Genomic DNA, 16,979 nt, shown 5'->3' on the forward strand with positions numbered 1-16,979 from the left:
GAGTTTGTGGCTATCGCCTAGGGATTACTCTAAGCCTCATGTAACAATCGACTATAGTGGCTTACCCAAATAGGAGTTCATTTTTCTCCCAGAAGAAGAAATCCAGAGGTAGGTAATCTAGGGCAGGTTACAGTGGTTGCATCATGTCCTCAGTGTCCTAGGCTCCTTCAGACCTTCTGTTCCTTCATCCTTAGTATGTGCTTTCAACTTCATTTTGCCTCATGGCCGAAAAATGGCTGCTCTTCCTTCAGTCTGCCTCAGAAAAGCAAAAATTTGCTAGAAATCTCCAGCATATACCCTCCTCCCACTTTATTGAGGGGTGTGTTTACCCATAACTACATAGGACAACTGGAAAATCCAGTTTTTAAATTGGATCATTGACTTCCTAAACAAAATTGGGGTTTTGTTAATAAGGAAGAAGAAGGAGTGGAAATTAATGGTTAACTAGCAGTGTTTATCACATAATGTTTTAAGATTATATTGAAGATAAAGCCATTTTACGAAGACTTTATAGAATCTGTCTCAATTTAGAACCTTGGGTTGTAGTAAAATATTCCAGAAACATATCCCTTTTCTCACACTTGCAGGTATTTGGATTGGGATGACATGTTATGTTTGTCCTAGGAGCCACAGCGTAGTATGTAAGGAGTTGGCCTTAAGTTTGAATTCTAGCTCTACTTCTTTCTGGTTATGAAACATTGGCCAGAGTATTTAATCTTTCCTACGCTTTCCTCATCTGTAAAATAATATATGACACAGGTTTATTGTGAAGATTACAGATGATGATTTAAAGGCCTTAGCAAAATTTTCATGCATAATAAGAACTAGAAATGTTAGTTTAGTTTTTTTTTAGTGAATTAAAAGATTTCCAGAAATTAGGCATAAGCTCTTTACATAACTACTTTTTAAATTTTAGTGTGCCGGAACATTTTTTTTCAGAATGCTTAGACATGAAATATTTGGTGATGTTTTGTAGAAACAGTTCGTGACTATGAGCACCAGTTCCACCATAGGCTGGAGCAGGAGCGAACACAGTGGGCACAGTATCGAGAATCCGCAGAGAGGGAAATAGCTGATTTAAGGAGAAGGCTGTCTGAAGGCCAAGAGGAGGAAAATTTAGAAAATGAAATGAAAAAGGTATGAAGGAATATATTCATCTGGAGACATATTTGAATCCAAATGCAAGATGTTTTAATATTATTGTGGTAATAGAAGTTGTACATAATTTAATGTTTTCTGTCGGAGAAATTATTTGGACACAGACCTAAATATAGTACTAGATACTTTGATGCCCTTCCCCCAGCCATTTGTATGGCTAACTCCCTCACCTTTTTTACCTCGTGAGGCCTATCCTGATGCACACCCCCCCACCTCCACCCCTGCCATTTAACATTGCAACCTGCCCACCACCCTCCCTCATCTACCACAAGTCTGCTGATGGACCTTATCCTATTCTAATTTTTCCTTTTCCATAGCACATATTTCCTTATAATATAGAGTTCATCTGTTTATTATGTTGTTTGCTAGCTTTCTCTCCTTGCTAGAATGTAAGCTCCATGAGGGCAGGAGTCTTGTTTATTTGTGTATCCTAAATGACTAGAATAGTGTTTAGCACATAGGTGCTCAGTAAATATTTATTGAATGAGTGTTGTTGCTTGGTGATTGTGTCTAAACCAAAGCTTTAGAACAGATGTTAGTTTTCCTTCTTTCTCAGTATACTTTGGTTCCTCTGTGATGAATGTACCGCGTATTATGCTTGAACATATTACCATAAGATGCCTGAACGTAGAGCAACTAAATATAAGGTGAAACATTTTATCATTGAGAAAGTTTTAAAAGCTTTTTGGCCAGTTTTATTATATAAACTTTTACTTTATTAATTTATATACATACATATATTTTAAATCACATACATATATTTTAAATCACATATTATAAAAAATAATTAGAATTTGATTTTTCTTTTCAATCAGAGTAATCATAATCTTTCCTTCCTAATCCTTGTCCATACAAGGACTAGTTTTATGTATTTAGAAGGTTATTTAATTAGTTTTTCAATAATGTAAAAATCATCTGAGAACCTGATACCCAAAACAAAGAGCTTGAACCTTGAGTGATAGTTTTTTTCCACTCTCATTTCAGAAAAGGATTGTAATTCAGCCTCATCATGAGGATCTGACAATGTCTTTGTCATTGCTAGAGTCACTTAGTCATCTAACATAGTTATCCAAACTAGACAGCCTTCACTTCTCTCAAGTTGCTTGAGATGAATTCATATTTGATGCTGTCATTGGAAATTTTATTCCAAGCCACAAATACATATTCACATGAGGATAATTTTTTTCGTTCTTCTAATATATTCATATTCATGATTTCCACAGTCTGCCACTTTTTGTTTTTAAAATTTATTTATTTAATTTTATTAATTTTATTTTTTTTGTGAGGAAGATCAGCCCTGAGCTAACATCTGTCACCCATCATCCTCTTCTTTTTTTTTTTTACCAAGGGAGATTGGCCCTGGGCTAACATCCGTGCCCATCTTCCTCTACTTTATATGGGATGCCACCACAGCATGGCTTGACAAGCGGTGCGACAGTGCGCGCCCAGGATCTGAACCTGCGAACCCCAGGCTGCCAAAGTGGAGCCCGCGCACTTAACTGCTATGCCACTGGGCCGGCCCCTTTAAAATTTATTTTTTAAAATAAATTTTATTTTTTAGAGCAGTGTCTGATTTACAGAAAAATTGTGAAGATAGTACAGAGTTCTCATACACTCCAAACCCAGTTTCCCCTGTTATTAACATTTTATGTTGGTATGGTACATTTATCACAATTAAAAAACCAATATTGATTCATTATTATTAATTGAAATCCATTCTTTGTATTCAGATTTCATTAGTTTTTTCCTAATGTCCTTTTTTTCTGTTCCAGGATCCCATCCAGGATACCACATTACATTTAGTCATGTATCTTTTCGCTCCGCTTAACTGTGACAATTTCTCAGAGTTTCATTATTTTTAGTAACCTTTCGCTCATTTAAAAAAGAATCATCTTTAAAAGTTTTGTTTATAATGATATGTAACACTTGGAATTGTGAGGTCATCTTTGCATTAATAAATAACTCAATCTGTATTAAATTCTTTGCTTTTTCCCTCCTTTTTTTTTCTGCTGATTTTTATCAGCTGACCTCTGTAAGCATCCCAAATTAGCCTTGACTGAAGTTATTTTAAGCTCACATGTCTTTTCTAAACAGGACTTAGTTCAAAATAAAATGAATGATGAAATGACTTTGTAAGGACAGGAAAACAAAGTATACCTCTCTTTTCTGAGAGAGATGTTTTTTAGGGAAAATTTCCACTTACGTTTGGGCATATGTGATATTTTCCCTATCATGAGCAATTTAGGATAAGCTTGAGCTCATTTAAATTCGATGAATAAGGTTAATTTTCATTTTCCCTAGAAGGAGAAAAGCTAGACTTTTTGAGTCTGCCTTTGTTTTAGTATATATATACTAAAACAATATATATACAGAATATATAGTGAAAATGAAAAGTATATATGTATAATATATGATATATAATGAAAATTATATATGTAATTATATATGTAATATATATAATTATTTAATGAAAGTTCATTTATAATGAAAATTAAGTTTCTCACCAGTTTACTAGTATGGATATTCTTTCCTTTTAATCCATGTTTTTGAGACTGAAGGATGGAAAACAATATAGGGGTCATTCTTTGAGTTTGTTTCATTTAAATATCAAAAGTAAAATAATATTTAAAGTACTCTGTTTAAATAACTGGATGGATGGAAGCCTGTTTATAGCAACATAATTTTCTAATATTTTAGAAAATATATTGTTCTATTTTCTAATGCTTAAAAATAATCAATCTTTTCAGTATTCATAAGAAATTATGGTTTCATTAATTTAGTGACCAGAATTATAAAAAAGTATTTATTATGTGTATTTCCTTTTATATATAGAATATTTTCCAACTCAATTATTTAAAAAGTCAAATCTATCATAGTGAATCCATTTTCCTACATACTCCCAAATTCTAAGTGGAATATTTGGGAAAACTATGATTATGACTTGATATTCAAAGTAATGCAACATTTAAAAGTTAGAGGTGGTTCAGTTGTGTGAGTGCTAATGCAGTGCCTGGTAGACTTGTTATACTAATTTTAACAAGTGAGTGGGTCAGAGTTTCTTAGAAAAGCAATAAATCAATAAGTTGTAGCGTTTAATTCTTTTTAACCATAGGCCCAAGAGGACGCTGAAAAACTTCGGTCTGTTGTGATGCCCATGGAGAAGGAAATTGCAGCTTTGAAAGATAAACTGACAGAGGCTGAAGACAAGATTAAAGAGCTGGAAGCCTCAAAGGTGGTGAAACACTGTAATCTATTTGCTTGAAAACCAAGATTCTGCCCTAATGCGATGAGCAAAATTAGAATCACTAAGGGGGTAAAAACTGTAATTTAGACTATGCGTCTTAAGAATATTGCTTTCTTTAAAATGCAAAAAAATGCTTAGAGAGGATTTTGCCCCTATGGATATTTTAAATAATCACAACAGTGATGCTTGTGCTGCTTTGTTACAAAGTTAGTGTTCATTTTCTTATCAGAATGAGACCTGATCTGATTCATTTTCTTATCAAGGAAAATAAGCTGTTCAAAGATGACTTTGTTTTCTGAAGCCAGCCCCAGAATTGATCTTTTAGAGATGATGCAGCTACAGTATGGCTGGATTTGTTGGCCATAAAGGCACAACAGAAGAAATACAAAAGGAACGTCAAAATTGTTAATAATTAAAAGAAAGTAGGAAAGAAAGAAAAAAAATAAAAAATAGTAAACAAAAGCACAACAGAGGAATGTAGAAATGGGAAATGTATCAATAATCCTTGTAAATGTAAACTGATAATCACCTACTAAGAGAGATCAGACTAATCAAAGGAAAGTTGATATAGCAATTGTAATGTGAAACAGGATGTAAGGGAAAAAAGAATTAAAAGAGATAAAGAGGGACTCCATCTAATAAATAATCCATCAGAAAGACACGACAGTCATGAACTTGAATGCACTTTATATACCCTTGAAATATGTGAACTAAAAAGTGACACTTACAAGGGGAAATAGACATTCGCATTATAGTAGGAGATTTAAACTGACCTTTAGCAAATGATACTGCAAGCATAAAAAAATATTGGTAGGGATATAGAAGTTTTGAGCAACCTGGTTAATAATTTAGACATAATAGACACACAGAACCCTATACCCAAGAAAAAGAGACTATATTTTATACTGTAGTGGAGCATAGTAGTTAAGAGCTCAGCGTTTATTAGCTGGGTGACCTTGGGAAAATTACTTAATCTTACTGTGCTTTGGTTTTCTCATCTATAAAATGGGGATAATAACACTACCTTCTTCATAAGACTATTACAAGGATCATGTAAGTTAACAATAAAGCACTTAGGATAGTGCATGGAATAAAGTATTGTTATTTTTAGGTATATTATACTTCTCATAAGGTCACAAAGGAAGTCAACAAATTTCCAAGAATTGATGTTATACAGACCCAAGTTTTTGACCACAGGTTATTAAATTATTTACTATAAAATGATAGTTAAAATGTCTGGAATTGAAAGCAATGAACTCATATGGAAAAAGGAATTGTAAAATATTTAGAGTGATTTAATATTTTATTCAAGAATCTAAAAGCAGAACAATAGTACAAACAATATGAATGGAAGGAAATAATACAGGTAAGAGCAGAAATTAGTGAAATAGAAAGCAAAAGGAAAGTTGAGAATGCCAACATGATGGAAAAAATGGAAAAACTAATAAGATAGGTGAAACTCTAATAAGACTAATCAGGAAAAAAGAAAAAAGACTCAAACTGTTAGAAATGAAAGAGTGGACATAACTGCAAATCAGTAGAGATTTAAAAATAATAAATACTATGAACAATGTCACACTAATAGATTTTTTTTTTTTAAGGAAAATTGGCCCTGAGCTAACATCTGTTGCCAATCTTCTTCCTTTTTTCCTTTTTTTCTCGCCAAAGCCCCAGTAGATAGTTGTATGTTTTTATAGTTGTAGGTCCTTCTAGTTCTTCTATGTGGGATGCCACCTGAGCATGGCTTGATGAGCAATGAGTAGGTTTGTGCCCAGGATCCAAACTGGTGAACCCCAGGCTGCCAAAGCAGAACACGTGAACTTAACCGCTACCCTACCAAGCCAGCCCCCCAATAGATTTGAAATGAAATAGATTTGATGAGATGAAAAAATTTCTAATAAAAGATAATTAGCCAAAGTTGTCTCAAGATAAAATAGGAAAGCTAAAGTAGTCAGTAACTATTTAAAAAAGTGAATTTATAGTCAAAATTCTGTCTCCTCTCCTCTGAAAGATATTGGACTCGGTTTCATAGGCAATTTTTTCTAAACCTCCTGGAAAGAGAGAATCCTTATATTTTACAAATTGTATTAGAGAATAGAAAAATAGGAAAAGTTCTCCAGCTCATTTTATGAGACTTATATAACTTCATTACAAACACACACACAGAAAGGTAGTATAAGAAAAAAAATTATATAGATCTATCTTATTTAGGAATATAGAAACAAAAATTTTCAACAGTGTAGTTTGTAAAGGAAAAAGAAAAAAAGACATCATGACCAAATAGGGTATATTCCCAGGAATTTAAAGATGGTATATCACCAGAAAACCATTGTTATATACCACATAAAAAGATTGTAGAAGAGCAATATATGCGTCTTAGATTCAGAATGACATTTGATAAATTTAAACACCCAATAACTGAATAAAGGGCTATTTATCAAACCTTCAGCAAGCATCATAATTAATGATGAATATTTCACAGCCTTGCTATTAATAACAGGAACAATATGAGGATACCCACGTTCAGTGATTTTGTTCAGATTGTTTTTGTGGCCCTAGACAATGCAGCGAGACAAGATAAAGAAATGAGGGGTAAGAACTGGAAGGAAAGTGATGAAATTGATTTGCTTGTCTATATAGAAAAGCAAGAGAATGTTCAGATTATTAGACCTAATAAGAGTTCAAGAAGTTGAGATCAACATACAAAACTAATAGTGTTTCTATACCCCAGTAATATCCAATTAAAGAATGTAATGGGGAAAAAAGATCCCATTCACAATAGCAAAAAAAAAAAACCAACTATATAAGTTATCTGAAAATATATCTAAACAAAAATAGGCAAGATCTTTATGAAATACATTAAAAATGAAGATCTGAATGCATGTGTGTTCCTGAATGAAAAGATAGTGTATTATAAAGCAGGCAGTATGTCCCTAAATTAGTCTATAAATTTAAAATTCCACTCAAAATCCAACATGGTGTTTAATAAGGAACTTGATACGTAGATCCTGGAATTCATACAGACAAACAAAGGATCAGAAATATACCTAGCAAAATTTTGAAGGAAGGCCAGGTGAGGAGACTCGCCCTACCTATCAGATATTAAGACTTAGAATAAAGCTGCTGTAATTAAGATTGTTATTGGTTTAGGGATAAACAAGTGGACTAGGGAAAAAGAATAGAGAGCCCAGAAGTAGACCCATATGTATATAGAAATTTGATAAATGACGAGTGGCATTACAAATCTGTGGGAAAAGAATGGATTGTTAAAAAATAGGCTTTTCAAATAATTAGTTATAAATATGGAATAAAGTGAAATCAGCTTTCTACTTCACAATTTACAAAAATTAATTTCAATTAATTAAAAACCTAAGAGTGAAAGTAAATCTTTAAAACATTTAGATATTAAAAAAGGAGAATATATTGGGGCCGGCCCGGTGGCGCAAGCGGTTAAGTGCGCGCGCTCCGCTGCGGCGGCCCGGGGTTCGCTGGTTCGGATCCCGGGCGCGCACCGACGCACTGCTTGGTAAGCCATGCTGTGGCGGCGTCCCATATAAAAAGTGGAGGAAGATAGGCACCGATGTTAGCCCAGGGCCGTCTTCCTCAGCAAAAAAAAGGAGGAGGATTGGCGGATGTTAGCTCAGGGCTGATCTCCTCACAAAAAAAAAAAAAAAAAAAAAAAAAAAAAAGGAGAATATATTATTTGGAGTACAAAAACATTTCTTAAATAAGACAAAAATATTCACTGTGAAAGAAAAGGCTGAAAAATTTGCTTACATTAGAGTATAAAACTTGGTTATTAAAAGATAACACAAAAAGTGAAAAGAGAAGCTGTAGACTGTTAGAACATATCCGTATTTCATATACCTGACAAAAAATTCATATCCAGAATTAATAAAAATTGCCAAGTCATTAAGTGCCAAATGGCCCAGTAGAGAAATAAGTAAAGAATATGAACAAGCGATTCACAAAAGAGGTAACCAGAATAGTTAAGGAATGTGAAAAGATATTCAGCTTCACTAGAAATTAGGGAAATATAAGTGAAAATGGGATACCATTTTACCCTAACGGGATTTAAGTCTTACAGTACAAGTGTGTTGCGTTCACCCACTATTGGAGCCTGCAGAACTCTTCCCTGTCTCAGCTGACGTTGTCGAGTTGGAGCTCCAGTTGACTATTTTGGAGTTCTCGGGGCCCTTGTTGCTTCCTTTTACTTTCTCCTGCATAGGTGCTGATACCATATAACTCCATATAGGTAGATTTCTGTAGTTTGTCCTCACCCTCTATTTATCACTTCTGTTTTTTTGTAGGTGTCCATGTGTTTCTGGTTTTGTTATTTTAGTAGCTCTGGTGTTAGGGCATATGGAATTCAAGGAAATTCACATACTGCCATCATCTTCCCAGAGTTCTGCTCAATAGCTTTCAAATGTTAGAAATTCATTAATTATTAGTTGAGTCAAATATTTATTCTAAGAAGTAATAGCTGATAGAATTAGCGTTTATATACTGCCATTTGATATCTGCCATATTGACTGTCTTTTACCGTCAGCTGAATTACCACCCTCTCCAGGTGATAGGGAAAATGCCTCACAACAGTCAGCACTCTGTCATGCTTCGTTAGTATCTTTTTGGTTGGCTGACACCCTCTAGTGAAGCATCAGATTAGCAGCTTAAATAATCATTTTAGTCTCTGACTCGTACTACTGTATTATACTAATGGTCTAGGAGTAAAGATAATTGAAAACAGATCAGCCATCTATTTCATGTTTGAAGAACTGAGAAGATAAAAGACATGAAAATGACCTTGAAAGTGAAATTAGATACAACCATTTGAAAAGCTGAAAGTTAGCTAAATGGCCAAAATTTAGGAAGGATAATTTGTAAGACAGGGTAAAAAAAGTGATTCTGTAATCACCTTTTGGGACAAGATTGCATTTTATTTTGGTTATAACTATTTCAGATATTAGACTATATTGTTAATATTTGAATATCATAATTAATTGTTCAACAGAAATAAAGCAGTGTTTTAAAAGACGTGATTTTAAAAAGTATTCTGCACTTGCCTTAAAGTTTGTCTTCATTACAGTATGAGACCAATTATTTTTTCCATCATGACTTCCTCCTTTTTCATTCCATGAGTCTGTGTCTGTGAAAATGTCTCTTTTTTATAAATATAAGGCATTTGGAATTACCTCACTAGAAATCAAAGAAACGCAATCTTACAAGAGTATGGTATCATTTTTATCTTTAGAAAGTAACTACTGTTTAAAAAAACCATTACCACCACGTGGTGTTACAGTATGTGATAAAATGAGCACATGTGTGTGTTGCTCTGGGAATACAAATTGGAACTACCTTTTTGAAAAGCAAGGTACAAAACTGTTATGTGTAATCTCAATTGTATATTTACTCTGGTGATATGATTATAGATGATGCCTACTATTAATTATGTTATTTCTCCAGTTTTCCGTAGTAAGTATGTATTTGTTTTGTAATTAAAAATTGTAAATGTTAATTTTTTTGTGAATTTAAATTTATGTAAATATAAATTTTTTTCAAGGCACATCCAGAACTTACCATTTTACCTAAGATAGAAACTATTGTGAATTTCAGTTTAATAGAATTGCATCTTGTTTCAGGTTAAAGAACTGAATCATTATCTGGAAGCTGAGAAATCTTGTAGGACTGATCTAGAGATGTATGTAGCTGTTTTGAATACTCAGAAATCCGTTTTACAGGAAGATGCTGAGAAACTGCGGAAAGAATTGCATGAAGGTAAATATATTTTTAGTCTCAATCTCTAAGAGAACTATGTAAGTAAAATTGATACTGATTAATAACAATAACAAATCCTAAAATACCAGTCCAACATGTTAGTGATTCAGTTTAAGCTTTGCAGTTGGTTTGAATGTTCTCATGGAAAGCTGGAGATGTGAGGTCTACTAAAGATATTTGGATTGTTACTGGTTTCTCTTTCCTCTAGGACCCCAGTAATAACAAGGCATGAGCTCTGGGCAGAAAGATAATAGGGCTGGGAACTTCTACTTAAACTGCTTTTGCCTCCAGACCCATTTTGATGGAGGTGGATTAACAAAGGTGAAAATGGGGCAGACAGGGCAGATAGTGTGTTCTGCTGTCTTTAAGGAACATCCCTGTTTATAAGGGACGATTTTGATTTCACTAGCCTGGTCACAGAGTGAGGCAGAAATTGACTCTCTTTTCCCAGGGTAGAGGAAGAAGGCTCATCCTTTCTCCATTAAAAGAAAAATATACTTTTGTCTTTAATTCTTTTAGTGATTCCCATATACCTGGGATTCTTAACCTTTATGTGTCATGGACTTCTTTGGCAGTCTTGTGAAGCCCACTCAGAATAATATTTTTAATCCATAAAATACATAATATTACAAAAGAAACCAATTATATTATAAAAGAGTTATCAAATATAAATAACTGCAAACTTATGATATAGTAATAAATGTGCTATTTTATTTTATTTTTTTATTATTTATTTATTTGTTTGTTTGTTTGTGAGGAAGATCAGCCCTGAGCTAACATCCATGCCAATCCTCCTCCTCTTGCTGAGGGAGACCGGCCCTGAACTAACATCTATTGCCAATCCTCCTCCTTTTTTTCCCCTTTTCTCCCCAAAGCCCCAGTAGATAGTTGTATGTCATAGTTGCACATCCTTCTAGTTGCTGTATGTGGGATGCCGCCTCAGCATGGCCGGACAAGCAGTGCGTCGGTGCGTGCCCGGGATCCGAACCCCGGCTGCCAGTAGCGGAGCACGTGCCCTTAACTGCTAAGCCACGGAGCCAGCCCATGTGCTATTTTATTAACCCGTTAAATAACAAGGTCTATTAGCAGTAACTATTGTAATTTTGATGTAGCGATGTGCGTAAGCGACATATTAACATATCTGCAACAGCTGTACTGGGATATGAAAATATCTATGACTTCTGTTGGTGACCAAGTCTTAGGGAGTGTTATACTTACTGTGGTTTGTTGCATACGTTTTGTAATTGAAAAAAACGATAAATTTCGGTTAGAGGTTAGTGAAAATAAAGATCTAATTGTTTTTCCTCATCCAAATGCATGGACTCCTTGAAATTTTATACTTGTTGTGGGTTATACTAGTGACATATTTTAATGAGGTTTAGGACTATGGTGATAGAGTGCTACAATGAATACTTTCAAGTGTATCAAATGCTGTGGAAAATATAGCTCTTTCATAAATAATTTAGGTTTGCATATTTTTTTTCCCGAATAGTGGAAAGCTGAAATTTTATAAGCCTACAGAATTATTTCATAAAACATTATGAAAATAACTCAAAGTTTGAGCAAGTCTTAGGCTTTCAGGAAACACTTTTCAAATGTGCTGTTATAATCAAAAAAGATAGCCAAACTCTGAAAGGGTATCCAAAAGAAATAGGAATTTCTGTTTAAACTATGTGCCCCAACCCTTCCAGAAATAGTATAAGACTACCAAACCTTCCTAATATGTCTGGAAAAGTATCTGAGAAGGTTCATTAAAATGATAAGGGGATAGAGTAATTTCCATACTGAAACACTCACACCAAAAAAATAGTATTTAAGTGAAAAGAAGACAGATAAAAATTGAGCAGGAGTGTCACTTACAGCCTAAATTGGGGGAATTAGATATGCAACCGAGTTAAGGAGAGTTGTATGTCATAGGTGCTAGGCTTGGAAGTATGTTTATGAGAGTTTATGTTAATATATTCACTAAGTTGTGCACCATCACCACTGTCTAATTCCAGAACACTTTTATTACTCTAAAAAGAAATTCTGTACCCATTACCAGTGGTTCCCTATTCTTTCCTTCTCCTGAGCCCCTGGGAACCACTGATCTACTTTCTGTCTCTATAGATTTGCTTATTCTGGACTTCCGTATAAATGGGATTATACAATTTCTGGCCTTTTGCGTCTGGCTTCTCTGAAGGGCATTCAGCTTGAGAGTGATAATATTAATTATGCACTTTAGAATGTTCAGTTTAATAGCAGTGTGGAGGATAGAGTAGAGAAGGCAAGACTAATGGCAGGAAGAATAAAAAAGGGACTGCCGTTGTAGTTGTCTAAGTGATAGGGCTGATCTAAGACAGAAGATGGTGAAGTCATACTGCACAGGAGGTAGAGTCAGTAGGCTCTGTCACAGTTGAATGTGTTGGGGTGAGGAAAAGTCAGAAGTGTGAGTTTTCTCTCTCAGGTTTCTGGCTCGGGTTGCTGGGTAGATGAGCAGATAGATGATGCTACCTATTTTTTTGGCAGAAGATGGCTGATCTGATGAATATCAACAATACAAGCATTTACAAAGATTCTTTTCTTTTTTTTTTTTTGTGAGGACGATCAGCCCTGAGCTAACATCTGTGCTAATCCTCCTCTTTTTGCTGAGGAAGACCGGCTCTGAGCTAACATCTCTTGCCAATCCTCCTCCTTTTTTTTCCCCCAAAGCCCCAGTAGATAGTTGTATGTCATAGTTGCACATCCTTCTAGTTGCTGTATGTGGGACACGGCCTCAACATGGCCGGAGAAGCAGTGCGTAGGTGCGCACCCGGGATCCGAACCCGGGCTGCCAGTAGCGGAGCGCACGCACTTAACTGGCAAGCCACAGGGCCGACCCCCCAAAGTTTCTTTGACTTATCCTGAGAGGTCAAAACTAAGTGGGCCTAAGAAGGATTCCTAGATAACAGATTTCTCAGAATGTATTAAAGACAATTAGGAGTGGTTACTGTACCTTTGGCCTTTAGAGCAATACTTCCCAAAGTATATTCCCTAGAACACTTGTGAGTGGCCCTGTGGAAAGGATTTTTTGGCCAAATAAAATTTGGGAAATACTGTATCATATATCATCTTCCAAGAGAACATATGTGTCCTTAAGACCCTGAGCCCAAAGTCCTGCAGTAAAGAAATCTTTAAAAGTTTATTTAACCCGGAGTTTCTAAAACTAAGTGAACACAGAAATCTTTTTTTCACATGTTCCTGTTCCTAGGAGCACACTCTGGGAGACTCTGCTTAGAGAGATGGTGTGGGGACAGCTGCCATGTCCTATGACAGGTTGCCCCTTGGTTCTTGTCAGAGGCAGAATCCCAGACAGAATGGATCATTGGCCAGACCTGGTCTAGTAGCCCTGTGTTAAAGAAATTACCTACCATTAAAATTCAGTGTTTTTGATTGGGGGGGTTCCTAAACAGTTTGCCATCTCTTGGAGCAAGAGCGACAACAACACAACCAGTTAAAACACACATGGCAGAAGGCCAATGACCAGTTTCTGGAATCTCAGCGTTTGCTGATGAGGGACATGCAGCGAATGGAGATTGTGCTAACTTCAGAACAGCTCCGACAAGTTGAAGAACTGAAGAAGAAAGATCAGGTGAATAGCAGTTTTGTAGGACTTGCTTGCTTTATTAATAATACACCACCCTTCCCTGACCCCCAACATGTGATTGCATTACTTTATGTATATTAGAGATTGACTTAAGCCTGAAACAAGGTGATGTGTGCCATTTCAAAAAACATAGTAGTTGAATTTGAGGGATTTTGTTTTTCAACTTTAGAAATGGCCTTATCTTGGGTAAAAAAACTGATTTAGAAATGATCCTCTTCAGAGAATGAATAGTACGTATTTTTGAGAAAATCTTTCTCTACAGTTCTGTCCAATTCTCCTAGGGCTCCTGAATTGTGTTAATCCAGGCCAAGTCTTCCATGACATTGCTCTAAAAGCCTTAGAGTGGGGATGGAGAGGCTGAGCGATATGAAAGGCAGGTGTCCACCGTGCTGCATACCCAAGATCCTGTTTTCTCCTTATGTTTTTTAAAAAATTATTTAAATTACGAGTAGTACACAGATACATCCTCATGTTAAAAATATTTTGTTTTAAATACAAAATGAAATAATAAATGTAAGTGGAAATCTCCCTTGGCATCTCCCATACCTCTCTTCGCAGAAGTAACCACTTATTGTAATCAGAAGTACTCAGTTTGGAAGATAGTCTTCCAGACCATTTCTATGTGTTTATAGGTGTATATTTAGTTTTTTTTCTATACAACTGCTATCATAGTATAAGTATTTATTCTATAGCTTATTTTTCTCATAAGCATTATCTTGGATATATTTTCACATCAGAGACCTATCACATTCTTATTAACTGGTAGCGTGGTTGTGCTATAATTGACTTAGTCTTTCTCCTTATAGTGGGCATCTAGATGGTTTCCTTTTTTTTTTTTGGTCATTTCAAGCAGTGTTGCAGCTAATATCCTATACTACTTATGTTTGTGTGCCAATATTTCCTTAGGATAGCTATGTAGAAGCTTTTCTAGGTATTATAAGAAATATTTTAAATGACCTGGTATGACTTAGGTTAGGTTTTATTTCTCAGAAGTTTCTTCCCTTTTAAATTTCTTTTCTGTCTCTTAATTCTAACTCATTCACCTTGTGTGTAGACACAGTCAACTTAAAGATTGAGATTCTAAAGTACAGATCTATTCATGCCCCTCCTGCTGCCCATTGAAACAGTCTAAACTCCTAAACTGGTCGTTTAAGGCCTTTATTAATATTTACCAAGCGTTTACTGTGTGCCAGCATTGTGTTAAGGCTTTATATAGAAAGCATTATCTCATGTAGTTCTCAAAACAAACAAACAAAACAGCAAAACTCTCCAGACGAGGTGGGGACTAATGGCAGATCTGAGGTTTGAGCCAATCTGATTCCAGAGTCTAAGCACTTAGTCCCCACCCCTTCCCATATCCCTCACTTCTCATGTACCTGCCCTCTTTTCAGTCACGTCAGATCATTCAGTATTCCCCCACATGCCTGCTCTTCTGTGCCCCTGTACCTTTGTACATGTTTCCTTTCTCCCTGGAACCCTTGCTTGTCCCTCATGCAGTTGGCAAACTCAGCCCTTCAAGATCCAGCTGAAGTGTTAACCTTCTCTGGGCCCCCTTTTCAGATGAAGTCAGTCATTGTGAGAAAACATATAGTATTGTAATCGTTTGTGTTTGTCCCTTCCCACTAGACTGTTTTGGGGAGTGTCGAAGGTATCTTATTCATCTTTTGTTGAGTGAATTATCACATCGCCTTCAATCTTTTGTTTGTATTTCATATAAATTTTTACATGTTTCTAATGGATATGTAATGTCATAACCTTTTCCTATTTGTTTTCTACAATAATCTGAAGGAATATTCTACATGCATTTTCTTTCTTGGATCATTTGAAGAAGAGGGGGTGGTTTGCTTTCTTGTGTTTTGCCTTTCACATTGTATATTTCTCTTGGCCGCTCTTTCCTGGTTTCTCCTTTATACGGGAGTTCAAACTTGTGCCTAGAGTATTAAAACATTTTGTTATGATTAGATGTCCTTATATGGGATTACAAAACAAATAAACTTGTGTCCAGTTTTCTGTTATCATAAAGCTTTGTTCTTTTTTATTTGTTTTGAGTGGTTAACGAACTATATGAATCATCAAGTATAGATTACCTGGGTAACATATATATTTTTTTCTTTCTAACTTTTAGGAGGAAGATGAACAACAAAGACTTAATAAGAGAAAGGATCACAAAAAAACAGATGTTGAAGAAGAAGTAAAAATACCTGTAGTGTGTGCTTTAACTCATGAAGAATGTTCAGCCCAGTTATCAAATGAAGAGGTATAGTGAATCTGTAATTAAAATCATCAAATACATGATGTTACCATTTTTAGCTTCTCATACATCAGTCAGTTACATTGTTCATATGGGAGTTGCATAGCTACTAGCTGAAAAGTAGATAAAATCATAATATTTATTTTCAGTTGTTTTTATGGTATTGTAGGTAGTACTATTTGAAACATGTAACAGTTTCTCTCATAGTCTCTGAAATAATTAGATATTCTTTTTTCCAGTGATTCCAAAATTAAAACATTAGAAAAAATCTTTAGTATCTACAAAATCTTTTTTGATATGAATAATAAATGTTGCTGGGCTGGCCCCGTGGCTCAGCCGTTAAGTGCGTGTACTCTGCTGCTGGCAGCCCGGGTTCGGATCCCGGGTGCGCACCGACGCACTGCTTGTCTGGCCATGCTGAGGCCGCGTCCCACATACAGCAACTAGAAGGATGTGCAGCTATGACATACAACTATCTACTGGGGCTTTGGTGGAAAAATAAATAAAATTATTTAAAAAAAAATGTTGCTAATACTTTGAGCTTTTTGTTTAAAAGAGATTATCTAAAGTATTGAAACACTTAACTCCTATAACTTATATGTGAGTAATAACTAGTGTTAAAGTTTAAGCCTTGAGTGGGTGAGATTTGGCAGATTGTGATGGTCTAGGGTAGAACATTTCAGGTATTGGGAATGGGTAGAGAGACCTGCAGGTGGAAAGTATAAGGTGATGTTCCCATGGCCTCGTCACCTCTCATCTGCAGTGTGGCAGCCTCCTCATTAGGTTTCCTGTCCTCAGCTGTCCCACTCCACTGTACCCTCAGCATTACTGTCAGATTCATTTTTCTTAAGTGCAGCTGCAGTCAGGTCATTCCTTGACTCAAAAACCAAAAACACTGACTCCCGTTACCTAAATAATTAAGTACA

At 35.4% G+C, this 16,979-nt stretch overlaps 1 protein-coding gene across 2 annotated transcripts in view; it reads left to right on the forward strand.

Moving 5' to 3' along the window:
- The window catches only part of RABEP1 (rabaptin, RAB GTPase binding effector protein 1), a 104,213-nt gene that overhangs the window by 57,154 nt on the left and 30,080 nt on the right, over window positions 1–16,979 (forward strand). For both annotated transcript variants that reach the window (XM_058559992.1, XM_058559990.1), the window contains exons 4-8: window positions 977–1,137; window positions 4,271–4,390; window positions 10,042–10,177; window positions 13,609–13,787; window positions 15,928–16,059. In XM_058559992.1, coding sequence (XP_058415975.1) covers window positions 977–1,137; window positions 4,271–4,390; window positions 10,042–10,177; window positions 13,609–13,787; window positions 15,928–16,059 — 728 coding nt within the window. The remainder of the gene's footprint in view (window positions 1–976; window positions 1,138–4,270; window positions 4,391–10,041; window positions 10,178–13,608; window positions 13,788–15,927; window positions 16,060–16,979) is intronic.

Source organism: Diceros bicornis, chromosome 18 (genome assembly GCF_020826845.1).
Source record: "Diceros bicornis minor isolate mBicDic1 chromosome 18, mDicBic1.mat.cur, whole genome shotgun sequence".
In the NCBI taxonomy this organism is placed as follows: Eukaryota; Metazoa; Chordata; class Mammalia; order Perissodactyla; family Rhinocerotidae; genus Diceros; species Diceros bicornis.